The 26,992-nt window shown below is 49.4% G+C and overlaps 2 protein-coding genes across 4 annotated transcripts in view; both read right to left on the reverse strand.

The window, feature by feature from the left end:
* Nucleotides 1–250: 250 nt before the first annotated feature.
* On the reverse strand, nucleotides 251–23,078 carry LOC114857153 (spectrin beta chain, non-erythrocytic 1-like). Of its 3 annotated transcripts, none has more exons than XM_029153355.3 (36): nucleotides 22,815–23,078; nucleotides 19,908–20,109; nucleotides 15,936–16,087; nucleotides 15,021–15,194; nucleotides 14,265–14,356; nucleotides 13,976–14,056; nucleotides 13,003–13,118; nucleotides 11,734–11,846; nucleotides 11,464–11,651; nucleotides 11,265–11,382; nucleotides 10,847–11,005; nucleotides 10,423–10,725; nucleotides 10,090–10,243; nucleotides 9,116–9,986; nucleotides 8,897–9,034; nucleotides 8,065–8,821; nucleotides 7,793–7,995; nucleotides 7,473–7,563; nucleotides 7,142–7,288; nucleotides 6,659–6,922; nucleotides 6,098–6,322; nucleotides 5,828–5,917; nucleotides 5,412–5,690; nucleotides 5,200–5,330; nucleotides 4,916–5,120; nucleotides 4,377–4,751; nucleotides 4,046–4,290; nucleotides 3,833–3,971; nucleotides 3,674–3,758; nucleotides 3,059–3,255; nucleotides 2,748–2,851; nucleotides 2,615–2,660; nucleotides 2,224–2,432; nucleotides 1,963–2,136; nucleotides 1,835–1,877; nucleotides 251–1,728 (listed from the first exon to the last, which is right to left on the reverse strand). In XM_029153355.3, the coding sequence occupies exons 2-36, from the start codon at nucleotides 20,062–20,064 to the stop codon at nucleotides 1,510–1,512; spliced, it is 7,044 nt and encodes a 2,347-aa protein (XP_029009188.1). In that variant the 5' UTR covers nucleotides 20,065–20,109; nucleotides 22,815–23,078; the 3' UTR covers nucleotides 251–1,509. The 3 variants fall into 3 exon arrangements, with proteins under 3 accessions (XP_029009188.1, XP_029009172.1, XP_029009198.1); XM_029153339.3 differs by having other exon boundaries at nucleotides 2,615–2,663; nucleotides 22,815–23,075; XM_029153365.3 differs by lacking the exons at nucleotides 19,908–20,109; nucleotides 22,815–23,078 and adding an exon at nucleotides 17,346–17,572 and having other exon boundaries at nucleotides 2,615–2,663.
* A 1,094-nt stretch (nucleotides 23,079–24,172) lies between these two features.
* The window catches only part of polr3f (polymerase (RNA) III (DNA directed) polypeptide F), a 3,658-nt gene continuing 838 nt past the window's right edge, over nucleotides 24,173–26,992 (reverse strand). The window contains exons 4-9 of the mRNA XM_029154628.3: nucleotides 26,692–26,759; nucleotides 26,511–26,623; nucleotides 26,288–26,431; nucleotides 26,102–26,209; nucleotides 24,378–24,569; nucleotides 24,173–24,302 (exon numbers count right to left, since the gene is read on the reverse strand). Coding sequence (XP_029010461.1) covers nucleotides 24,225–24,302; nucleotides 24,378–24,569; nucleotides 26,102–26,209; nucleotides 26,288–26,431; nucleotides 26,511–26,623; nucleotides 26,692–26,759 — 703 coding nt within the window. The 3' untranslated portion in view covers nucleotides 24,173–24,224. The remainder of the gene's footprint in view (nucleotides 24,303–24,377; nucleotides 24,570–26,101; nucleotides 26,210–26,287; nucleotides 26,432–26,510; nucleotides 26,624–26,691; nucleotides 26,760–26,992) is intronic.

Consider the following 26,992-nt stretch of genomic DNA (forward strand, 5'->3'; position numbering starts at 1 on the left):
AAATATTGACAATTTCAATTTCAATTTGTCAATTTAAAATTTTGTATTTAATGTGATTAACTTATGCATGTTACAGAATGTTAAGTTTTACTCAGTCTGTTGTGTCTAGACTGCAACAGTAGGATGTAAATGCTTAAAACTTCCAAATAAATTTTCATTAAAGAAATAAATAGAACCTACCTAATAAATCGCTCAAAAAAACATACAGTTAAAACCTTACTTTATTAAATAAATGTGGCAAGACAAAGAATTGATGTGTAAAGTTTAAAAGCTTTAATGACATTGCACATATTTGACAGAGAGAGAGCTTTAAAGTCTACAAGTGCAGTTCATACATGAGAAAAGCCTTTATGATCTAACGTCTGTTTAAATATTGGACCTTCTTCATTCCCATAGATGCGGTTCTGATTGTGCAGTAAGATGGCGGGAACTTCCCTACATGTTCATTACAATAGATACAGTGACAGAATAAGACGAGCATCAAGGAGCAGCGCAGTGCTGAGAACCGACAAGCAAGCGACCTATATCTTTGCTCACCACCCACGACTCCCACCGAACATCAAAGTGTTTATTGTACACACAGGTTCTCGTTACCTGGAGAACCAGCAGAACTGAACAAAAGATAAACAAGAACCAACACAGAGCTTCAGGTTTGTGTGATGCTCTAAGCCTGGTGAAGCATGCAGGTGGTTTCTACATTACACAGCTCCTTAAAGCGGCAGCTGTTCATGACAGAAAAAATTTCAAATTATTCAAAATAAAAAGCACTATTGGTCCAATTTCTCAACGGCAGAGGAAGGATGCAGGATGTTTCCGAAGACCCCCTCACAAAACTGAGGAAATAAGAGTTAAAAAAGTAGAAAAACAACAAAAAATGTAATAAAAAATACAAAAAAAAAATTAAAAAAAAATAAACAAAAAATAGGGAAACCAAAGAAAAGTGTGTGGTCTCGATTGACGTTAAAGAGTTTACACACAACAGCAGTTCATTATGAGCAAACAGGTGGACAGAACCCCAGATGACAACTAGTGCCTCAGACAGATCATGGACATCTGACAGGTCGGCCTGCTCAACACCTTCCCCAACGGAAAACTGGAATGTTTTTGAGAAGAATTCAGTCAGATCCTAAATATCCTTTTTGTTCTGGGAACCAGAGGTGACCTGTTGTTTGTTAATTATGAGGTGCTGTGTCCTAAGTCACATCTTACACCACACAACAGACCTCGCAAAAATTAAAACAAAACAACAAACTGGGAAGAAATAAACAATCAGACACTGCACTTCAGTGAAACTTTACAATTATTAGCATCCTCAGCTGTCGACCTTGAATTAGACTCAGGAGGTCGACAGCTGGTACACGAATGGCTCTGAAACCTGGTACGGATGTTCTTATAGATGCTACACAGACTCTGTGGAATGTGGACGGAACTCTGCAGCAGGTTCCAGTTCTCTGCGTTCTCAGGCTTCCTGCCTCATTTACTCAGTTTCACCAAAGTGCTTCATCTTTTTTACTGCTTCTTCTTGCTGAACAGGCTGAAACGTTTCTCTTTTTCCTTCTCCTTGTCCTTCTCCCTCCTGCCGGGACTGGACTCCGTGGTGAGGGTGACGGTGGCTGGCAGCGTCTGAGCGCGCCCGGTCGACGGCGTGCTCGGGTTGCTGCCCCGCACGTCTGAGCGACTGCCAGTGCTGACGTTCAGGATGGCCTGGATCCAGGTGCTCATCTCTTCCTGTGGGGGAGATGGGGTCAGACAGTGATGACAGCATGCTTAGGCTTTACTCAGCGTATCCACCAATCAAGGCTTAACTTCTCATTAGAAGACTGAAAAGACTCACCTCATCTTTGGCTTGGAACAGAAACTCGTTTCCATCCATCAGTCTGAAACAGGTAGAGGACAAAGTCAGGACGGAGAGACTGAAGGCAGTCAGGGCCTTAGAAACGAGCACCGGCTCCCTGACACTACCTGACTTTGAAGACATGTTTCTTCTTCTTGTAGTCTGAAGCCACGTCGCAGGTTGCCTCTTTCAGGCTGATGGGCTCCTCGTTGTGGTATGGGACCCCCTGACCCGCTGCCTTGCTGTCCTTGTAGAACCCCATGTCCTGGTTGTTGATGACACAGTACACGTTGTGCCAGGACCTGTGAACCCAGAGAGCAACAAGGATGAGGCGTTGGGCAGCAGAGGGGAATGAGACGCAACCTGCCATGGAGGATCTTTGATGTCACCTGTTGGACGCCTTCTTGTTGTGGCCCTCCCACTCATGTTTGCGGTGCAGAGGCCCCTCCAGCTGCGAGGACGAGTCCTGGTTCTTGGAGGGCAGTGTGGACGAGCTCGTTTTAGTCTTCCGACCCACATCTGGAGAGGGAGCGGGGCTGGGATCTTTGGAGCTGCGCTCCACCACGCCATTCACCAGGTCTCCATCGTCCACGCCATCCTAAACGCCAGAAATACACACAATAAACCTACAGAGTGTGAACCAACTAGAAAATGTGAAATGTCTGAACAAGCGTTTATATCACATAGCAGCAGGGCGTCTGAACCTCATCAGCCTCCTGCAGGACACTGAGCTGAACCTAATAAAGCGACCACTGTTAGTGTACTGTTAGGAGTACTGACCCCAGGAGAGTCCTGGTCCGAGGCCAGTCCGTTCTGAGTGATGACTCTGCTGTAGATACACAGAGAAACATTCAAGCCGGTCAGAATGCATCAGAGCTGGACTTCCTGTAAAGTCCCTTTAATGCGCTTTCACCTCTGCTGAGACTCCTCCTGCAGAACCGCAGCTGGTTCTGGAGACGGCGGCTTCCTCATCCGCTCCTCGTCTTCCTGCTGCCTCCGCACCTCCAGCAGCTCCATCTGCGAACACACACGTGTTCTCTAAGTCATATGTTCCATAAGTGAAAGCAACTGACAGCGGCCAACAAAACAATGTCAGGAACAGGGCTGCACTGTCCAAATAAGAGCTGCATATAGAAACATGAGAGGACCCAAGTAAGGAAGAGAAGGAGGAAGAAGGGATGATGGTGGGGATCACGCCTGCTGAAGTTCAGTGTGTGGCCTCACCGTGGTCAGACGCTCCAGAGCAGAGAAGCGCTCCTCCCAGGTGGCGGCCGATTTCTCAAAGGCCTCATGGCGTTTGATGAGCTTCTCCACCTCGTCCACGCTCTGACCTACCTCCCTGCTGGACAGGTACGGCTCCTGGCCCAGCAGCCAGGCTTCGGCCACGCCTGCATCCCGGGAGAACTGGTGCACCTCCAGGACTGAGGGGGACACGGGGTTAGTCGCTGCACTGGGCCGCAGTCTGACTTTACTCCACACAACATGCCACGCGTCATCTTGTGTGTCATGGAATCTATCACTGTCTGTGTTCTGACCCACTAACTGCTTCCTGGATCTGCAGATGACTGGATCTGAACTAATGAAGCATTCCAATGAGCAAAACACCTGCAGTGTTTCCTGAAGCTCAGACGCTTCGTTAAAGGACGTCAGGAGCCTGAGGACTCTTCATCACCACTGACTCATGCAGCATTCTGACCTCTGACCCCTGACCTCACTCAGCCACACGTGTTTCTACAGTGTGTACTACAGTGTGTAGTACTACTACTGCTACTATAGTACTACCATGGTTGGCTGGTAACCCTTCCTGCAGACCAACTCAGAGAAACAAAAGAGTCCTACCGAGGCGCAGCCACTCCCACCGATCCTCCCACTTGTCAATCATCTCTTTCCTCTTGTCTGTCAGCTGCAGTAGCTTCTCTTTGATCTGGACGCAGAGAACGCCTGTCAGCGCACTGACACCACTGTGATCACATGATTGCTCAGGCCTTTGAGCCTCACCTCCTCTGAAGCGTAGTGCTTCCGAGCCAGCAGCGCCTTCCCCAGCTCGATGCAGGCCGTGAAGCTGTCGTTGCGAGCGTCGATCTCCGCCTTGATGCCCTGGTGGTTGTTCATCAGCAGCTCCACCGACGACACGTCCCTGGAGACGCAGAGCTCGGTCAACACGGCCCCACTCGGATCACACGCTGCTAATACGCAGCACACTGTGCGTACCTGGGTTTTTCCTGGGCCTCAATCAGTCTGATCACGTCTTCCATCCACAGCATCAGGTCTCGGACCATGCTGAAGAACCTGAACTTGTCCCCGGTGTCAAGCAGACGGATCCGGCGCCCATCACAGGCCTCCAGCAGACTCCTCCACGCCTCTAACACCTCGCTCTCTCGGCGTTGAATGTCGTCGGCTTTGTCCCCAGCGTACGCAGACTGGAGGCGGACTGCATCCTCCTGCAGCTGCCGCACCTTTTGCCCAGGGTCACAGGTCAGAAAAGAGGCTCAGATGTGTTTTTGTACACATTTACCAACAAGCAGGTCAGAACCGGGCTGACCTGTGTCCCCAGGGCCTGGATGTCGTGTTCAAAGGTGGTGTGCATCCTCTGTAGCGTCTCCACCGTGTTCTGGTCTCGACCGACCTCCTCCGGCAGCTTCTTCTGCTTGCCCAGGATCCGTCCCAGGATCTCCTTGGCGTCGTGGTAGAACTTGTGGAGCTCGAATGAGGCAGCCAGGATCTGCGTCCTGGTGTCGATGAGCTCGAGCAGGTCGGCCCAGGCCTCGTTCAGTCCATCTTTCCATTCTGCCACCGTTGCAGCGTCGCCATGACCTGCATTAATCAGCTCGTCTGCCAGGTGGTTCACGGCGTCCACGCGTTCCTGGCCGATGTTCCCGGTGTCCCTGGCAAACTCACGGAAACGCTCCTGCAACATCTGAACATGAAGAACTAGGTCAAAGGTCAAAGGTAGTACTACCTAACACATAAATCAGATGCACTGACTGCTGGTACTGTGTCTCCAGTAGTGGCCATATCAGTAACACATGTACACCCCCCCCCCCCCCCCCATTGAAGTATTCAGACAACGTAGCAACCTACCGTGACGTGTTCATAATCCTGTCCTAGCTCGTGTGACCCAGCCACCACTTCACGCTCAGCGATCCACTGCTCCAGGTCGTCCACCTCACGGTTCAGCTGGAAGAGACGGAGCCTCTCATCCAGCTTCCCCCGCCTCTCCTCAGACAGGTCCTTGAGCCCGGCGTACAGCTTGTCCACCTGGGACTGACGCATGCTGATGCGTTCACTGACACCACATCCACACACAGGTACTGGGTCAAACTGGTTCTGAAGTACAAAGTGCTACAAGGGGAATATGTATGTACCTCTCAGGATGTCCATCAGCCACCAGGCCTCTGCTGGTCTTGGACAGCTGGTGGACTGTCTCAGCGTAGTCCTCCACCGCCTGCTCCACAATCTGGTGCTTCTTCAGCATGGTGACAGCGCTCTGCTCGTCCTTGAACACACGAACCACAGGAACGGCTGTCAGTGCCCAAGGGCCTTATGGCGGAAAGCCTCCGCAGAGACACAAACCCACCTTGGCCTTCTCCTCGGACATCATGTACAGCTCCTGCTCGCTCATCCAGGCCTCAGCCTCTGCAGCATCAAAGTAGTACTGCTGGGCTTTGTGGGCCTCCTCCATTCTGCCGTGTCGGCGCTCCACCTCTTCCATCAGCTGCCTCCACAGCCCCTGCAGGTTGGCCAGGCGCTGGCGCATGACGCCTGAGTTCAGGGACTCGTCCTGCAAAAGGCTCTGACTGCGCTGCAGGATGTCATCAATGCGGGGCTGATGACCTTGGATCTCCTTCTGCAGAGTCTGAGGAGGAGACAAACCAACTTCGCCATCATTTCACTGTAGCTACTGTATTCTAACCCTGAAGTATCCAGATGTGTCTGAGCATCAGCTCCCACACTGAACACCTGTCTGGACATAAAAGCTGAACATTTAGTGACCTGGTTCTTCTTGATGAGGAGCTGGACGGTCTGCAGGTTGTGTCCGTGGTCAGTGGATGTGGCCACAGGCATCCTCTCCTGGACCCACAACTGGAAAACAAAACGAACAACTGGTAACGACACAAACCAGCTGATGGTAAAGGTGGAGAAGTGGATGTTCCAGAGAAGGACGCTTCAAAACTATTGTACACTGTCAGCTGCCGCTGACATAATCTTTCCATCTCAAACACACAACACAGTCATTTGATTCTGGTTCTAGGTTCTACATACGATCTCGTCCTCGATGTCTCGGTTGAACTGGTGAACTTCTCTTGAAGCCACCAGAAAGTTCTTGCGGAGCCTCAGCGGCTCCAGCAGCTCCTGGAACTTCAGCTCCACCACCTGCCTCCGGCCGTCCACCTCGTCTGTGTCCTTCACTTCTTGACCCAAAGCCTTCACCTGGCTCTGCAGCTCCACCACCTCCCTCTGACGCACCTCCACCTGATTCTCCAGCATCTAAAGGACGACAAAGTTCGAATGACGATACTGCTACTACTGCTTTACTAACTCTACTGTTACAGTGGGTGACACAAGGCAGATACTGACTGGACTAAAGCTTCTACGCTTGCCAGCAAGGAGCTGTCAGAACCAGCCTCATACTACTGCCATTACTGCCAGTAAGCAACTATACTTGGTTCTACACAGTAAAAAGTATAATTACACCTTTAAGTATGTACAGATATACACGCAGTATGTATTATAGTACCCACAGTAAGTGCAGTATCTGTACAGCTGTAAGCAAACTCCTCCACTGCTGTTGCTACTACTACTGCAGTGCTTCTCTCAGTGTACCTGTTGCTTCTTGAGCAGGATGTTGACAGACGTCAGGTCTTTGCCGTAGTCATCAGACTGAATCTGACCCTCCAGGCCACTCAGCCACTTATCGAGGTCGGCACAGCTCTGTGTGAACAGCTCGGCCTTGTTGGCGTCAAACAGGCACTGAGCTTTGGTCTGGGTGGTCGACTCAAGCTCCTCCCACATCGAGCGGAGCACCGTCAGCTTCTCCTTCACCAGCGCCCCCGTCTCCGGCTTCTCTGACACCAAGAGCATGCCGTCCTGAAGAGGGACAAACAAGTGAACCTGGGTGTGGGCCGAGGTCTGGTCCGGTTTATGTGATACTTTTTACATTTACATTTTACATTTAAGACCACAGAGGGATTAAGGATCAAGGGTCTGTATCTGGTCAGTAAGAACTCGTCCAGTTTGGTCTGGTCAAATGAAGCGAGTCAAGTTAAGTAGAGTCAGGTCCAGTCAAGCTGAATGCTGGTTCCATACCTTCTGGATCTTGTCCAGCCACTCCTTGTTAGACTGCAGCTCAGCCATGAAGGCCTGGTGCTTCAGCCACTTGCTGTGCAGGTTTCTGGCCTCGTCGTAGCTCATGTCCTGGGCTGTGAGCATCTTCTCATTAATCCACAGAGAAAGCTGCACACAAACACAAAACTTTTGTCACAGGCACTAAAATCTAGATGAGCAATGTGATCAGGAACATGTTCCCAACTCTGATCCAAGTCGTAGAACGGGCATGTCTCTCATCTCAACTAAATGACTCCTGCCTTCACATTTACTCTGACTAAACAGGTGGTAATGCGACTGAGCAAAGCCCGACCTCCTGGCAGTCCTGAAGGAACTTCTGCAGGTCTCTGTTATCCTTCAGCCTCATCAGCAGCTCCACAGCTGCCTCGCGGTTCTTCTTGTGCCTGAAACACAGAGGACAAGGTCATAGCAGATCATCAACAGTACTGCACATGGTACTTCATAGAGTACTGCATACCCAGCTCCATATGCAGCGTACTGAGAACTGACTTAAACTTCATGGCAGCCATCATCCTTTTGACCCTATAAGTCCTGGTAAGGACGCAGAAGGCTTGGAGGCCTCCTGCTACAGCTGCTAAGCACAGCGTGTGTGTTTGCCCAGTGAACGCCTACCTCTCGTCGATGGAGGAGACTCGCTCCTGGATACGTTCAGCATTGACGTTGCCATCACTTGCTAGCCGCCTGCCGGCCTCCACCACACCGTTGATCTTATCCTCGTTGGCGTCCATGGTGGTCATGAAGTCCTCCTGCTTCTTGATGGCGGCCTCGGCACCCTCCAGAGTTGTGGGCATCTCGGTATGAGCCAAGACGTACTCCTGCAATGACACGCGTTTAGTAGAGTGGGAGCAGAGCCATCTGAGCAGTGGAAGCTTCTCAGGTTTTACCTGGTTGTTGAGGAAGGCCTCGGCCTGCTTGGTGTCCCTGAGGAACAGCTGGTAGGCGTGGGACTGAGACAGAAGGTTCTGACGGTTCTCCCACATCTTGTGAAGTTCATTCCAGCCGGTGTCGAGCGCTTGCAGCCTCTGTCGTAGGAACATGTACTGGGCGTCTGTTTGTCCCTGCGTCACCATCTCCCCCATGTCTCGCATCCTCTGGTAGTCCTCTTCGTAGTTCTGGAGCTCGTTCTTGATGCCTTCATGTTGGGCCATGAGCTTCTCGGCTTCAGCCAGCGTGTTGGGCATATCCTCTGATGCAATGGCTGTCTGTGTGCGAGACAGCCAGGACTGGAAGTCATCTAGCTCACGCAGGAACTGCTGCAGCTTCCTGGCTTCACCCAGAGACTCCTCCCGGTTCTTCAGAGTGTTTTTCATCTCCTCCCAGACGGCTGTGATCTCTGCCAGGCGGCCCGTAATGCCCTTGGCCTGATCAGGGTGCTCTTCTGCTAGTTGCTGGGCCTCCCCCCGTAGGTCGCACAGCTTGTCTTCAATGGCTGCCAGGTCCCGCTCCATACCGGTTAGTTTGCGCTGCAAGGCCATGACCCCAGTGAGATCGTTGCCCAGCTCCTGGGTGGACTCAATGACTTTGGTCTTTTCTTTAATCCAGGACTTGGTCTCGTTACAGTCTAGATGGTAGTTCTGCACACCCAGAGCAGAGTTCAGCGACTCCTTCTTCTGGTCCACCGTCTTGCGATATTGGCTCCACCTGCAGGCAGAAGATGGATAATTAGGGGCTACAAGCCCATGTAGAGACATGCTGAACTTAAACTGTCATGAGTACCTGTTGTTGAGTTTGTCCTGCTGGGTCTTGATGTCCTTCTCGCTGGGATGGCCACTGTGGATCAGCTGCCTGGCAATCTGGTTGACCACAGCAACTCGTGATGCCTGGTTATTCATCTCTGGCTCCAGGCTTTCAAACCTGCCAAGAACAGAGTCCACATCAACACAAAGCCGTGTAAAAGACACAACCACTATCAGAAGCAGAGGCTTGTGGTCCTACCTGTGCTGTATGACTTCCAGGTCCTCCAGTTTTTCTGGGATCTCCATACAGTTCAGCCACAGCTCCTTCTCATCGATCCAAACCTCACAGGCATCGGCCTCACTGAACATCTTGTAGAGGGCCAGCGCATCCTGAAGCGCCTCCTTCCTCAGCTTCGTCAGCTCAGCCACCTCCTTGTAGCGCTCCTCGATCCCTGCCAGTCGACCGTACACATCCTCTGACTCTGCCACCTCCTTGGGCAGAGTGCTGGCCTGCTCGTGGAGCGAGTCGATAACCGGCCGGTAGCTGGCCACCTCTGCAGCTGCATCTTTGTGCTTCTTGACCAGAGCCCGGGTGGAGAACTCATCATGACCTGTTTCTCCACTCGACACGATGCGCAGACAGTCCAGTGTCCAGGCATCGACATCATCAGCATCAGCCTGGAATTGGTGCAGAGCCAGAGCCTCCTCCAGCCTTTTCTTCCTCACTGCTGCCAGCTGCTCCAGCTCTGCCAACTGAGCCTGCAGGTCAGCAATACGATCCTGGATCTTAGTGGCACCAAAGTGGTCGGCCTTCACCATGGCGTGGCCTTCTGCTATGGTGTGCTGAAGATGACCAGAGCGGCCACTCATCTCATCCTCCAAGGCACGCTGCTGGCTGAGGAGACGCACTGCTCCTGTCAGGTCTTTGCCGTGCTCCAGAGAGGACAGGATCTGCTCCTTCTCACGAATCCAGCCCTCCTCCTCAGCCATGTCCCAGAAGAACTTCCACAGACGGCGTGACTCCTCCAGACGACCACGTCGTTCAGCAGCCAGCTGTGTTAGTTCCTGGTAACAGAACTCCAGGTGGGACACTCGGTCCTGGATTACCTGAGGGTCACAGGGCTTGTAGCCTGTACAAAAGATAGACGAAACACTGACAACCACAGAATGAGGCTGCAACCTGTGCCCCATATCTAGAGCCACATGATGAAAACAGAGCTGCTTGCTGCTCACCGCTGTCATTGACAGAGTACTTGTTGGCATTGGCACTGACAGCCTTCACCCTGTCAGCTTGGATGGCGATATCTGCCTCCACCAGGGCGTGTTTCTGCAGCAGGTCCTCCACACCCAAGAGATGCTTCCCATAATCCTGAGACAGCAGCAGCATCTGCAAACCCAAATCCTCATGGATATTAAGGACAATGGTGACCAGCAAACTTAAAACCAGAAAGGATTTCAATTCATTGTCATTTTCTCTTTAGGCTAAATGCTTCTTCAACCTGATAGTAAATATTAACTGTGTCAGTCAATATAAACTAATGTCAGCCTCCCAGTCCATCAACGCACCTTCATCTCATCCATCCAGTCCATGATGTAAAGCATCTCCTGGAAGACCCTCTGCAGGCCCAGGTTCATCTCCAGCCTCTGTCTGCGGGCCTTCAGCAGCTCCAGTAAATACTCCCACAGTCGGATCACGTTGTCCTTCCGGGCCATGATACGCTTGATGTCGTGGTAATGTTCCACCTCCAGCTCCTTAGCCACGGCTACCACAGCCTGAACCCGCTCCTCATATGCAGCAATGTCTGTCTCTATGGCCTCATGTTTCTTGGTGGCTGCTTCAACTGCCTGAAGATCAAAACCAAAGTTGTCCTGGACAAAGAAAGAAGAAAAAAAAAGAAAAGAAAAGAAAAAACATTTAATATCACATATATCCTGGATAAAACTGTTATGCCTCTACCCCTGGCTCAAGCTCTACCGTGGCTCATCTCACCTGTGACACCAGTCTCTGGTTTTCGCTGAGCCAGGTTTCTCTCATGGCCGCCTTGCGGTCGAAGCGTCTGGCCAGCTGTTCCAGTTTCTCCTGACGAATCAGCTCCATCCTGAGAGCCAACTCTCGCTCATGCTCTGCCTTTTCCAGTCGCTCCCAGGCCTGATGAGATTTAAAAAAACGTAATCAGCATAGCATATGTTTAACAGTGCTACTGGCTTCACGGAGATATCAGAGAACCTGTGACCTCCTGTCAACTTTGTCATGCTCGTATCTAAACAGAATCAACTCGTAGTGATGGATAAAACCTGAAGCTGGTGCTTTGTACTGACCAGAAACCTGCAGAAACCTGTTGTGGTCAGAGATGAGTTAAACCACAAGAGTCTGAGACACATGTGCTTCACAAATTGAAGACTCTAACCTTGTTGATGTCTGAGATGAGTTTCCCCTCACGGGGCATGTAGACCTTCTGGTTATTGGCTCTCATCTTACTCTGGATGGTGAAGAGCAGAACCTCCAAGTTTCCCTTCTCTGTGAACCTGAGAAAACAGAACCAGAGTTAATCAGAGGTGTCTGTGTCTGCTGCAGACATGTTGAGGGTGGAGGACAAGGACTCTGACTTTGGAGGTTTCTCCACTGTTCGGTAGGTATTGAAGGCCTGAAGCTGCTGCTGGACTCCAACAAGAGAGTTGGCAAACTTCCTATTGTTGAGGATGATAATGGTCTGTTCGATCCACTCCAAAAGGTCTGAGGCCAGAGACTCGTACTTCTCAATCATCTTCTCTGTTTCAATGGCGTTGTCCAACACCTGGTCAACAACGATGGAGACGTCAGCTGTACTCAGTCTAAATAACACATAATGAACAGGGTGTCCAGATTCTGAGGCAAACCTTTCCAATACGCTTGCCCTCCACCTTCAGAGCCTTCATCTTGGAGAAATAGTGGTAATATGTCACCACGTAGGTGATGACAGACTTCTCATCAGGATGGTCCACGCTGATATCTGTAAACAAACCGTCAGTATCTCAGAGTGATGATAGAGATAATAGTTACAACTTTATTGGTTGCTTTGACCTGTTTTTTTAGAAACTACAGTAGGTTCCATTCAGTCTTCATCACTATTCCAGCAGAGCATGAAATGTGTGAACCCATTTTCATTGGAGTGACACATTTTCACACACATTCAAGCAGTCCAAATTCCATTATTTTAGCTTTGGTGACCAAACAGAAACCATCTGTTCCTAACTATTAGAAACCAGTAAGACCAGTATAAAATCACCATAGCACCTGTTTGACACTCCTCCACAAAAATCTTCAATTTGCTATCAGTCTTTAGACCTTAAAATGGAACCAGGTTTGTGTTGTTCTTTACAGCATGGATGGAGGAGGTCTAAAGGAGAGACTGAGTTTTAACTGTGGCTCTGTCTCATCCTCCAATAGGTTTGACTGTATTTTAGTTTACATGTATTTTCTGTAATGTTTACAATATTTCAGTTTTTTGCCACAGTTTGAAAAAAATTATGTCATGGATTCAATAAATGAAAGCATTTCTTCATCTGAATCCAACTGTTTGCATAAAAAGGTAAATTTGACATTTGGAGCAACAGGCTCCAATGGCGATCAATGAAGCAGGGGTTTGTATTTTTTTGTCCACTGTGTTGTGACAGATTCATATGTTTGTTTTCCAAGTTGTTTTGATTGAAGGCAAAATTAGCTTTTCTTGCATATTTTAAGTTAGTTTTGACACAGTTAAAGCCTTTAGCAAACAAAATGTGTAATTACGACCACGGTGACACTGTTTAGGCCTGTGTTTTAACTGTTTAGAAAATGTGTAGTTTCAGTACATAGCTGCGTCAAAGCATCAAGAAAAACTGTAATCTGTTCACATTAATAATTCCTCAGGTTCAAATAACTAACTAATGTAATCTCTTCTGCTGACAAAAGCTGTCTGGTGCAGACAGGGAGCAACAGCGCTGCCAAGTGGGTCAGGCAGCTGAAGGTTTTCACATCTTATATGTCAGAGACCCACCCCCTCTGCCCTGACTTCCTGTCTCATCTGTCAATCAGGGAAAATCTGTCCCCCCAAAAAAATATAAACAGTGTCAACCACATTTCCTGTATTTCTGATCTCCCTGTGTCAGGGTTTGATTATATCTCACCCTCTGGGTCCAGCAGCTTGGTCAGACCCAGGTGCTGCTCTGCCAGGTTAAAAGCATTCTGTAGGTTGTAGTGCGCGTTGGACTTCTTGAGTTTGTCAAAGTCGATGATATCAGGCCTGAAAGCAAAGACTCATCTGAAAACAAGTGCAGCGGTGTTACCTGTGTTTGTGGTGGTGTTACCTGTGTTTGTGATGTTGTTACATGTGTTTGTGGTGTTGTTACCTGTGTTTCTGTTTGTGGTGTTGTTACCTGTGTTTCTGTTTGTGGTGTTGTTACCTGTGTTTGTGGCGTTGTTACCTGTGTTTCTGTTTGTGGTGTTGTTACATGTGTTTGTGGCATTGTTGCCTGTGTTTGTGGTGTTGTTACATGTGTTTGTGTTTGTGGTGTTGTTACATGTGTTTGTGTTTGTGGTGTTGTTACATGTGTTTGTGGTGTTGTTACATGTGTTTGTGGTGTTGTTACATGTGTTTGTGGTGTTGTTACATGTGTCTGTGGCGTTGCTACCTGTGTTTGTGGCATTGTTATATGTGTTTTGTGGCGTTGTTGCCTGTGTTTGTGGCGTTGTTACCTGTGTTTGTGTTTGTGGCGTTGTTACCCGTGTTTGTGGCGTTGTTACCTGTGTTTGTGGCGTTGTTACCTGTGTTTGTGGCATTGTTGCCTGTGTTTGTGGTGTTGTTACATGTGTTTGTGGTGTTGTTACATGTGTTTGTGGTGTTGTTACATGTGTTTGTGGCATTGCTACCTGTGCTTGTGGTGTTGTTACATGTGTTTGTGGTGTTGTTACATGTGTTTGTGGTGTTGTTACATGTGTTTGTGGCATTGTTGCCTGTGTTTGTGGTGTTGTTACCTGTGTTTGTGGCGTTGTTACTTGTGTATGTGGCTTTGTTAACTGTGTTTGTGGTGTTGTTACATGTGTTTGTGGCATTGTTGCCTGTGTTTGTGGTGTTGTTACATGTGTTTGTGGCTTTGTTACCTGTGTTTGTGGATCAGAGCGTTAAAGGCCATGCCGTCTCTCCAGCTTGTGGTAAAGTTGTGGATGTTAACATTGGGATACCTGAGGAAAGAGAAGATGTCACAATGAGTATGCGAACAAATCGGACCTGGACCCAGTCGTGTGAGGGCCACAATCATACAGGTGATGATAAAGATCTGAATAACACAAACAGACACACATAAATGTGGAGGTTCCGATTCTCCATTATAGTCCTAGTACCAACCTCCACCTGAGCTGATGGAGCACTTGTAAACCAGCTAACTCTCACCCAGCAGTCTTCATCTGACACCAGAGCAGCAGAGCGTCCTTTGCCGATCTCTTCTCTTTGTTGTCTTCAGTCTCCACACTGATGTCCTGAATCTGAGAACAGAGCTTAGTAGAGTTAAACCTTCACTTCTCCCAGAAGCAGCTACCATCACCGGTGTCTACAGTTAACGCTGGGATTCTGTGTTAAAGATCAAACACAACAGAAGTCAAAACGCTGTAGCTGCTGTGTTCAGAGCCATCAGAGCATGTGGGCTCAGGGTTTGTCAGTCAGTGTACAGATTGTGCCTGAGAAGGCAACTTCAGGGGCAAAAGAAATCAAAAAAGAGTCAGGCGTTTGCTTTAATGTGACCTAAGCAAACAGCAGCTCTGATTGGATGATTTCAGCAATAAATGGGAGCTGATTGGTCACAGTCTCACAGGTCAACTCAGAACAGTGTGCCGTCACCCAGGCTGAGTTTCCATGACAACAGTGTCAGTATAAAGCAGTCTGGACTTCAACCTAAGCAGGTAAATGAGTGACTCTGAGGTGCTTCATCAACAGACTGATAAGACCTGCTGCACCTTGCGTCGGTTTATTGCTCTAGTTATGTCTGGTTTGACATATCATATTTATTTTCTTTGTTCTGAAATAAGATGCAGATGTTTGAGGCGGTTATACTAAACAGGACCTGAGGTGAAACACACAGGGACAGACTTCTGTAAGGTATGTGAAGCTCTGACCCAGTATATCTGTCTTCCCAGGGGGTTCTCGTGTTACCTGGAAGCGAAGGATGATGGTCCAGATTAGGCCCAGTGTCAGTCTGTGGTTTCCATCAACAATGTCATGGGATCCCATGTTCTCCAGGTGAACCCGCTGCTCCTTCAGGAACTGCAGAGCTTTGTCCACATTCTCCAGACAGTGTATCCGCATCCTGCCTTTAGTGGGCTTCGGCTAGACAGACAGGCGCAAAAAGCACAACAGAGAAACAGGTTTACACTTAACAAAGAATGAACAAATTCAATACAGGATAGTGTTTAAAACAGATAAACAGGACCAACTCCAGCTTCTCATCATAAGGTTGCTATGGCAAAAAAGGAACCAGACCCAATATGGCAGCTACAGACACTGCCCCGTTTACTCTGAGTGGCAAAAACCACCTATGTTATCGTTATTACTACTGTGAACGGACACGTTACCATCATTACTACTGTGAACTAACTACGTTACCTGACATTACTATTGTGAACTGACACGTCTTCATTACTACTGTAAACTGACACGTTACCTTCATTACTACTGTGAACTGACTCTGTTACAGTCATTACTACTGTGAACTGACTCTGTTACAGTCATCACTACTGTGAACTGACACGTTACCTTCATTACTACTGTGAACTGACACGTTACCTTCATTACTACTGTGAACTGACTCTGTTACAGTCATTACTACTGTGAACTGACACGTTACCATCTTTACTACTGTGAACTGACTCTGTTACAGTCATCACTACTGTGAACTGACACGTTACCTTCATTACTACTGTGAACTGACTCTGTTACAGTCATCACTACTGTGAACTGACACGTTACCTTCATTGCTACTATGAACTGACTACGTTACAGTCATTGCTATGTTACCCATGGTATGTATTTTGTGTGTATAGTTTTCTGTGTTTGTTGGTTGTTGCCTACCAGTCTCTCTCCTGACAGCACCTCCAGCAGCTTGATGAGCATGCGTCCATCTCTCAGATCCATGTACAGGTCTGTGATCCTGCAAGAGACTCTGGACAGGTGGGAGTTCACCCACTTAGTAAAGGTCTTCTTCTGGACAGCCTCCCGCTCATCTGGACACACACACAAAGACACACATTAGTCAATTAGACCATGCTGTCATGAGGCTCTCACACTGACATATGAATCAGCAGTTCTTTGTTCCTGGAAGGTGAATCAGTGTGAGATTCCAACAAAAATTCAGAGTGAAAACACACTCTCAGGACGATGAATTCCACCCTAGTGTTAGTCCCATGACAAATGTGCTGGTCACCCACAAACATCAGGAGTGTCTCCCTTGTCTGCTGAGAATATGGACGGTTGGGTTCAAACCTCTCACATATGAGAGCATGTTGCATAAATGCAACAGTGTGCAGTGGTTAAACTCTGGAGTCTGTTTACTATTCGTCTGCAGCAGTCCTACCATCAGCAGCATCCAGAGACCAACTACTGGAAGGAGGTTGAAATATAGAACTGCATCATGGGATTATCACAAAAGGTTGCCAGTACAGACTCTTCTAGTGTGTGACATCCGAGGCAGGCGTTCGAAAGCAGAATTAACCCTAACCAGAACACCAGAACTGAGACAAAGCTCCTTGTCTGTCACACTTATTATGGTGTTAGACCTTTGACCCTGAGGAAACAGGAAGGCAGTGAAACGTGAAAAGCATTATCCCATCATGTCCTGCATTAAACCAAACCAAGGATAGAATGTTTGAGCTATGAGAAGGTTTAAGCTATAGGTCAAAGTTCACAGATTTCTCCATTCTGACTCACCCTACTGCACCTCACAGGAAGCGTGAGATACAAAATAAAAGCGTCTCTGTTTAGCCGCTTTTAGTCTCTGGTTGGGTAAAACCTGATCCTTTGCAAACAGCTCTGACAAATGATGATCAAAGAGGAATAAATGTAACCTTTAATAAAGCACAGATCAGTACTTTCTCTCATCTGTAAGACTGACTGTACGGCTGAGGCGTCCAGTCTCTGACGCCACAAGGTTAACGACAGCCAAACAGAGAGACTCTCTGAGGACCAGGACTTTATGTAGGTCTGAAGCAGCAGAGAAGCCAGAGTAGGTCTGGGTCAGATCAAACATCAAACATCGTAATACTGTAATGGTAAAAATTGTGCCTTTGTGCTTAAAAACGGACTCGGTGAAGTTCCAGCACTAACCGTCATAGTGGTGCTTACAATCAACCTCGTGCCTCTAATCTTCCTACAGAGACTGGTCCATTTCTTCTTTCGGGTTCTATTCTGATATACACAATTGTGGCTCAAGAAGCAGCTGTGATCACAGACACTTTGAGCAGCTCAGACCCTCTGACTTCTTACCTTGCAGCTGTTTGAAGCGTCCGTCCAGCTGGTTGTAGTTGAACTGTGAGTCGGACAACACCAGACCCCCCTCCATGCTGGTCCCGATATGACGATAAAAGCTTGTCCAGAAAACAGTGGATCGAGCTAACAAGCCTAGCTGCAGGTCAACCCACTGAGAGCTCACAAACCTGACACCGGATCTGGATCATAACTTCCCCCCAGGTGATCCCAGGAAGCAAGTTAGGATTGAGCCAAAAGTCCAAAAAAGATCTTCAAAGTTTAACTCAGAGAGATAATGGTAAAAAGACATTTGATTGTATTGTTAGAAAGAAAAGTGGTGGTTTCCTAGACCCACAGACAGACAATCGTCCTCATGTGGAAGACTCGAGTCCAGAGGTCAGAGTGGGAGAGTCTCACTCAGAGCAAAGCAGCAGCTGATCCTCCTGCTGTGGGTTTTCCCACCACTGCAGACACCCCACCCCCTTGTAACACTTTAAAATGTGTTCTTACCTCAGAATCCCCCCAAACCCAAGGTTAATAGAAACAGCCTGGCTGCTGGGACCCAGAGATTGGTCTGCAAGGCTGGATCCAAAAGACCAGGAGGAGATCCACAAGCCTTGGACAGGGCAAGTCCTCCACCTCTTCCACATGATCTCAATTAAATATTTAAACAGTTTTAGCTCTTGATCCTGTTTGAAGTTTTATTTCAACATGTTTTTTACAGTGTGAAGTGTTAAAGAAGGGGGGTCATGTTAGTGTAGTTTAAAAACAATGTCATTGGGCTGTGGAGGGTGGGGACCAGAGGAAGGAGGGGGGGGTCCCTCCATTGTTTTCTCACATTCCTGAAGAAGAGGAAGAAGGAAACCAACATCCTGCTACAAAGACTCTGTCTGTCCTCCTGCCTCTGTGAGGACACAGACAAGTGAAGGAGGTCCTCAACCCAGCAACACAGGACTCAGACTGCTGTCAGTACAATACTGAACCCAGTGACCGTTGTGTAGGACTCAAACCCATTGAGATCCAGAAACAGAGAGCAACAGCAGAGCTGGGAGTCAGACGACACCCATTCATAGTAAAAACCCAAACAGCATCCTTTCACAAAAAATATGGAAACTCTGTCTTGTTCTCCTCCTCCTCTAGATCTAACCCTGTCTCCTCCTCCTCATCTTTTCCTGTCTGCTCCTCCACCTGCACCTCTTTATCTAACCCTATCTCCTCCTCCTCCTCTAGATCTAACCCTATCTCCTCCTCCTCCTCCTCTAGATCTAACCCTTTCTCCTCCTCCTCCTCCTCCTCCACTTTATCTATCCCTGTCTCCTCTTCCTCCTCTAGATCTAACCCCGTCTCCTCCTCCTCCTTCTCTTGATCTAACCCTATCTCCTGCTCTAGATCTAACCCTATCTCCTCCTCTAGATCTAACCCTGTCTCCTCCTCCTCTAGATCAAACCCTATCTCCTGCTCTAGATCTAACCCTGTCTCCTCCTCCTCCTCTAGATTTAACCCTATCTCCTCTAGATCTAACCCTGTCTCCTCCTCCTCCTCTAGATTTAACCCTATCTCCTGCTCTAGATCTAACCCTGTCTCCTCCTCCTCCTCTAGATTTAACCCTATCTCCTCTAGATCTAACCCTGTCTCCTCCTCCTCCTCTAGATTTAACCCTATCTCCTGCTCTAGATCTAACCCTGTCTCCTCCTCTAGATCTAACCCTGTCTCCTTCTCCACCTCCGCTAGATTTAACCCTATATCCTGCTCTAGATCTAACCCTGTCTCCTCCTCTTGATCTAACCCTATCTCCTGCTCTAGATCTAACCCTATCTCCTTCTCTAGATCTAACCCTATCTTCTGCTCTAGATCTAACCCTGTCTCCTCCTCCTCCTCCTCTAGATCAAACCCTATCTCCTGCTCTAGATCTAACCCTGTCTCCTCCTTCTCCTGCTCTAGATCTAACCCTGTCTCCTCCTTCTCCTGCTCTAGATCTAACCCTGTCTCCTGCTCTAGATCTAACCCTGTCTCCTCCTCTAGATCTAACCCTGTCTCCTCCTCCTCCTCCTCTAGATTTAACCCTATCTCCTGCTCTAGATCTAACCCTGTCTCCCCCTGCTCCTCCTCTAGATCTAACCCTATCTCCTGCTCTAGATCTAACCCTGTCTCCCCCTGCTCCTCCTCTTTATCTAACCCTGTCCGCTCCTCCTCTAGATCTAACCCTATCTCCTGCTCTAGATCTAACCCTGTCTCATCCTCCTCCTCCTCTAGATTTAACCCTATCTCCTGCTCTAGATCTAACCCTGCTCCCCCCCCCTCTTCTTTATCTAACCCTGTCCCCTCCTCCTCTAGATCTAACTTTGTGAATACACTGAGGAGTGAAAGAGGTCCACACCCCCACAGCACCAAAGGACTCATAGCTGGGTTGGTACCGGCCTAAAATTACTGAACAGTTAAACCTAGTGACTGTGAAGTATGCTGCTCTCTAGTGTGAATGGGTCAGCAGCGCAGCAATTTTCATTACAACACTCATTACAAAACACCAGGGTTCTGCTTGTTTAGAATGGTCAGGGAACCTGAAACCGGACCGACCCCTACCTGCGAGTGCCTTGATGCGGGAGCGTTCAAAGAGCCGGGCCGAGCTGTTCTCATTGTCCCAGTCGTCGTCCCAGCGGTTGTTGACCGGGTCGGTGCTGCTGCTGTACTGCTGCTGCAGATCCATGTGCTCATACTCAGTCGCAACAGTCGTCATCATGACGTCAGCGGAGATGAGACCACATTAGCAACTTCTAGCTGAGACCTGCCAAACCAGAAGCAGACAGGTGTGAGCCTTTATGGTTCAGGTGCATTTAACCTGAAACCAAAAGATAAAACTGGACCCATCCTTCACCTACTACTAGAGCATAGTACTAATACAGATGCTATAGTACTTAAACAATTAGGGGATAATAACAGGAAAACCAGTGTCTGGCCCTTTGCCCTTGCCTCTACCAGGGTTCAGTAACCGGGCTGAACAGAACCAGTGTCTGTGTGTTTGTGTGGATACTTTGTGTAGGGTGTGGCTACAAGGGGCTGTGATTGGCTACTACCTCCACCTATAGGTTAAAGACCAGCTCCTACCAGACCACTATACTCCACCTCTATCATACAGAATGTAGTGAAGATTCCTTTAGATCCAATTTAGAGGAAGACTACCTGCTTCCTGTTGGACAGTCTTAGTTGGAGTAAGGGAGGGCAGGAAGTGCTAGAAGCCCCCACCCTGTCCCTCAGGGTTTGGGCCTGTTTAGGTTCACATCACTCCACATTCTCCAAGCATGACGATTTCACCCCGCCCTTTTGCAGAAACAGGAAGTCAGCTCAGACTGGTCCTGCCCCCCCAGAACGGACACTGGACTGGACCAAAGCACTGAGCGTGAGCCACAGATGGTTTTGATTGAATTATGTTGTTACCTAATAAAACAAGGGCTGTCAGCCAGCGGGCCCCGCACGATGATGTGAAGGAACACACAAAACACTGATCACAAGTTTCTGGAAGCACATGTTCCCCTGAGCCTGACGACAGCTGAGGAAACACGCAGCATTTGGACTGCTCCCCCAACCCAAGCCCTGACACCAGGACTGGTGCCTACAGAGGGAGTGACACGTGCAACAGGTGTCTGTGACTAGAGTTGACAACTGTAGGACCAGCAGATCAACCTCAGAGGGTTCTGATGCTGGTGTGAGAAGTAATTTCCCCACTGCGGGACTATTAAAGGTTTTCTTATTCTTATTATTATTCTTATTCTTATCAGGGCTTAAACCAACCTGCCCAGTGTCCAGTCTTTTGTCCAGAACCCCCTCTGTGGATGGTGTGTTTTTGATCTGGGTTTCTGGGCTGCCACGCCTGTTACAGTCTCCAGTTAACTCTGACCTGTTCTGGTCCAAATAAAAGAACTAAACATGTAGCTGATGTCAGAACGAAGCCTAATTAACAAAGTCGTGTCCCAGAGATTTCACCAAACCCTGAACCGCACAGAGACATAACAAGCACAGTCTTAACCGTGGTGCTGAATTATTCAGATCACTAGATCGAGGAGAAAACACACACAGACACACACTCTCTCAGATCTGTTTCCTCTTTGGCCGACCCCACCCTGTACCTCCATCACTGATCTGTGACCAAAACAAACAATAGCAGAGACATTATTGTGTCCACGTGATAGGATCAGCAGCTGAGTCAACCTGGTGTGGACAGTTTAACAGACCACATGTATCGATCACAGAATCACTGATTAAACACAGCCTGAAAAGAGGAAAGATAATATTTACAAAGGGAAATACAGATTTTAAAATATTTTGCTGCTTGGTGACATAATTGTTTATTATAAAGAAACAACAGATGTAATCCCTGCTTGGGATTCCACATGGGTTCTAATGATACAAATATTATCAACATTTATGTTGATGTAAGTCTGTAATTGTTTATTTAGAGACACATGAAATGTGAAAAAATTACTGGATCACCATAGTTTAACCAGAAGGAACCTGAATGTTGGGACAACAGTACCACAACATTCCTGCAACTAAAGACTGTTGTTGCTTCCATAACGTCTCCCTAATGTTCCCTCTTTCCTCAGAACCATAGAGCAGCTGGTCCATTATCAACAAGCCCAGGTTCCGCTGTCCATCAGCGGGTCGATTAATGGACCCACTTAGTCTAAAAGAGACAGACATATCCCCGGACCCATAAAGAAAGGTTCTACTGAAACCCTCAGACAAGTAACGGTTCCCTTTCAGAGTTATTGATCGTTAACAGAACCTTCACAGAAGACAGCACATGATTACATTAACACTAATGGGTTCTCTCTGAGGCACAACTGGACGACTCGAGCCATTAAACGCTGAGGGAACTGTTTCCTGGAAGCCTGAGTCCAGCTAATGACCAAATGTCCTGTAGTGGAAACGTCAGCGTTCAGGAACACAGATGTTCCTGTGTTCTAACACAAGGAACCTTTATATAACACGTCTGTACAGGACAACAACCTGTGAGCTGTGGTGACAACGTTGGAGGAACCAGGAGGCGCCCGGAGCCTTTAATTAATGTTGGTTCTCAGAAAGAAACAAGCGGAACGTCCCATAAACAACAGAAGACTCAGATCGGTACCGTCTTCCGGACATAAAGATCGACGATTCACCGGCATGAGCAGCGTGCACACACACACACACACACACACACACACACACACACACACACACACACACACACACACACACACACCTCCTCCTCCTCCCGCGGCCACGCCTGTGCTCGTCCGGCCGTGGCGCACCGTTATTATCCTCCATCCTGCGTGACTAACGGCCCGCACACAGCGGATCGAGCCGGGCCTTCGGTTCCGGAGACTTCGAATCGGAGTTCGCCTCCGTCATGAAACGAAGCCCACCTCCCCCCTCCACTCAGCTCCAATCTGCGTCTCGACCACAACAGACTCGGTAAATCGAGCAGAACCACTCAGAACCTTCTCTTACCTGCTCTGACTGGGCCGAAGATCCAAGCTCAGCTGAGATGAAGAGTCCGACTCGGAGAGGACGGAGACGCGGACCCAGAGCGACGGGAGAAGGGAGGAGCTGCTGCTGCAGGGAATGACGGGAAAGATCCGCACTGCCCCCTCCCCCCACCAGAGTCTGCATCAGAGACAGTCCGACCGGCTCTGGGTCAGATCCTGCTTTTGAGTCTGCGTCCCTCTCAGTTGTAATTAAACTCCAGCATTGTAACAAACAATGTGTAACCACAAGTTATGAAGGGAGTGCTGCACTAAACATCAACCTCTCCAATGCAAACAATTGCCACGAATTGTCCCTGGTCTGCTGTAATTGGTCAGAGACCTACGCAGGTGAGTAGCACAGCATCTGTTACCATGGTGACCTGGCTATGGTGTCCAACACAAAATGTTAAGACAGGAAGGGATTTCACAAGTGGCTCTAGCAGATTAATACTCCTGGGATGAATCCATATTGTGTGTAAGGTCAAACAGGGTTCTTTCCTACACTGGGGATGAGAAAAAAACAGGTACCACAGGTGTGTGTGTGTGTATATATATATATATATATATATATATATATATATATGAATGATTATTGTGGCTGAAAGCATGGCTGCTGCAGTGAAGGGAGGAGCTTAGCAGGGCTTTTGAACACCAGCCTCCAGATGACACCAATCAGCCAAGGATTCAGGGAGGAGTCAATCCAGGTGACCTGCAAGACTCGATAGAGACACTATTTAGCATGTGACAAATGTTCTGATATCCAACCCATGGAGGTCTGGGTCTGAGGATCTAATCTTGGTATCTAATGGCACTCAGGCTGCCTCTGGTGAGCACATGGAGGGCTGTGCGGCCCTTCAAAGAAATGCCACCCTACACTATTACTGACCCACTGCCAAACTGGTCATGCTGGAGGATGTTACAGACAGCAGAATGATCTCTACGGCATCTCCAGACTCAGTGCTCAGTGTGAACCTGCCTTCATCTGTGAAGAGCACAGGCACCAGTGGTGGTGTTCTTGATGTTCTCTGGCTAAAGCCAAATGTCCTGCACAGTGCAACACCTGCAGAACCACTCCTTTATTGCGGGTGTCTTGCTAATTGCCTATAATTTCCAGCTGCTGCCTATTCCATTTGTGTGAAACCGATTGTCACAGAAGAGTGATATTGTATGACTTCCTGCTTGTATCGGAGCAGGTCAGTGGACTGGACTGGTTGACTTGGCTAGTCCTTGTTCTATAAGCCAGAATTTATTTTAGAATAGGTTGAGCCAGGGGGTTTCACTGATCGTGGAATTCTCCAGGAGTCTGGCCTGATGTTGTGCAGAAACAAACCAACAAGTAAATTCATATTCTCAGATTTATTAAACTCTGAGTTTTATACAAAAGAACAAACGGTCAGAAGTCCAACCACTCCGTCATGTAGATGCAGGTCGACGGAGAGATTTCTCCCCCTTCGTGACAGTCGTCAAACACCTGAACAAACAAACAGTAAGTCGTGCAGTGGGTGAAACACAAGTCCAACAGAGACGGTGTTCGGGCGGGTGGTACCGGGCAGAGGCCGCAGGGTGTCTTGACGAGGCCAGTGGCCTGGAGGACGGGGTTGACCCCACGGTAGAGCTTCATCTGCCCATCCACGCTGCCCACAGTGCCCTCCTTGGCAGCGATCACGGTCATCTCCACCTTCCCGTCGTAGATCAGCGTGTTAAGAATGGTTTCTATGTCGTCCATGGACAGGTCGACCTGCAGACGGCAGACGGTCAGAGTGGAAGAACTGCACAACTCAAAAGGTTGCGTTTCACCGTCTACTGTTTAATGAATGGGAGACTGACACGGTCGGCGCGAGGTGCGACGGGTCGGCGCGAGGTGCGACGGGTCGGCGCGAGGTGCGACGGGTCGGCGCGAGGTGCGACGGGTCGGCGCGAGGTGCGACGGGTCGGCGAGAGGTGCGACGGGTCCATGACGCGTCGTCGAGAGGTGCGACCGGTCGTCGAGAGGTGCGACCGGTCGTCGAGAGGTGCGACCGGTCGTCGAGAGGTGCGACCGGTCGTCGAGAGGTGCGACCGGTCGTCGAGAGGTGCGACCGGTCGGCGTGAGGTGCGACGGGTCCATGACGGGTCGGCGTGAGGTGCGACGGGTCCATGACGGTCGGCGTGAGGTGCGACGGGTCCATGACGGGTCGGCGTGAGGTGCGACGGGTCCATGACGGGTCGGCGTGAGGTGCGACGGGTCCATGACGGGTCGGCGAGAGGTGCGACGGGTCCATGACGCGTCGGCGAGAGGTGCGACCGGTCCATGACGCGTCGGCGAGAGGTGCGACCGGTCGGCGAGAGGTGCAACCGGTCGGCGAGAGGTGCGACCGGTCGGCGAGAGGTCCATGACGGGTCGGCGTGAGGTGCGACGGGTCCATGACGGGTCGGCGTGAGGTGCGACGGGTCGGCGTGAGGTCGGACGGGTCGGCGAGAGGTGCGACGGGTCCATGACGCGTCGGCGTGAGGTGCGACGGGTCCATGACGGGTCGGCGTGAGGTCGGACGGGTCGGCGAGAGGTGCAACGGGTCCATGACGCGTCGGCGAGAGGTGCGACCGGTCGGCGAGAGGTGCGACCGGTCGGCGAGAGGTGCGACCGGTCGGCGAGAGGTGCGACCGGTCGGCGAGAGTTGCGACCGGTCGGCGAGAGGTCTTTTATTAAGTAGTATGGGATATGTATAACAATGCACATATGTATGTATATGATATGTATATGTTTGTATGAGTACGTGCACACACCTTAACACTATTATTGGTATTAGTATTAATCTCTAAGGTAAACCACAGTACAACAGTTGTTTAGTTATGAATGTTTTAGCCTAAGGTACATCCCTGCTTCTTATTTATTTTGCGACGGGTCGGCGAGACGGGTCGGCGAGAGGTGCGACGGGTCGGCGCGACGGGTCGGCGAGAGGTGCCACGGGTCGGCGTGAGGTGACGGGTCGTCGAGAGGTGCGACGGGTCGTCGAGAGGTGCGACGGGTCCATGACGGGTCGGCGAGAGGTGCGACGGGTCGGCGAGAGGTGCGACGGGTCGGCGAGAGGTGCGACGGGTCGGCGAGAGGTGCGACGGGTCGGCGAGAGGTGCGACGGGTCGGCGAGAGGTGCGACGGGTCGGCGAGAGGTGCGACGGGTCGGCGAGAGGTGCGACGGGTCGGCGAGAGGTGCGACGGGTCGGCGAGAGGTGCGACGGGTCGGCGTGAGGTGCCACGGGTCGGCGTGAGGTGCGACGGGCGTGAGGCATCACCTTACTGATGCCCAGCTCAGAAATGTACTTCCAGACTTCATGCGAGGTGGCGAAGGAGCTGTTTCTCTGGACCATTGGACTCTGTTTGCCGTCCCTCGCCGCTTCTGCCTGAAAAAACAAAAAGGTCATGTGACCAAGGAAACAGCCCACACAGACGGTTCTGTGTAAGAACAGAACTTTTTGTACCTTGCTCTGCAGGAACTTGAAGCACTGTTGGTTGAGAACTTCTACAAACTCTGACTCAAAATCCTGGTCGCTGTACCAGGCGCCGCCCGTCACTGAGCGGTCCGGCTGCAGGTTGTACAGCATGTACACCTTCTTCTTAGACGCCTGCACGTAACAAACATGTCAGGAGGAACCATGAGGCAAGAAGCAGCTGAGCAAATACAGGTGGGTTCTATGGACGTACAGCCACAGACTTCACAGCTTTGATCAGTTTCTTGCTCTCCAGGTTCTTCAGGATCTTGTTGATCTCGGTCAGAGGCAGGTTGCTCTTGAAGCGGATGTCTCTGCTCCAGATCCCTGCAGACACAAGTGACTGGTTACTGCAGAATCATCAGGCATAGAAACCAGAACCAGCTGAACGGTACCTTTGTTTCCTGCATCTTCGATGACCTGATAAACCAGTTTCTCCTGGTTGTCTGAACCTTTCATTTTACTGCAAGACAGAAACAGGTCAGCTGCACAGTGTGTGTGTGTGTGTGTGTGTGTGTGTGTGTGTGTGTGTGTGTGTGTGTGTGTGTGTGTGAAAAGTACTTTTGGCATTTTGACATTTTGACAAAGTGAGGACATTTTGGCTGGTCCTCACCGCTTTGAAGGCCTGTTTGAATGTTAAGATGGGATTTTAGTGCTGGGGATAGAATTGAGTTTTGGTTCAGATTAGAGCAAAGG

The sequence above is a fragment of the Betta splendens genome, chromosome 1 (genome assembly GCF_900634795.4).
Source record: "Betta splendens chromosome 1, fBetSpl5.4, whole genome shotgun sequence".
NCBI lineage: Eukaryota > Metazoa > Chordata > Actinopteri > Anabantiformes > Osphronemidae > Betta > Betta splendens.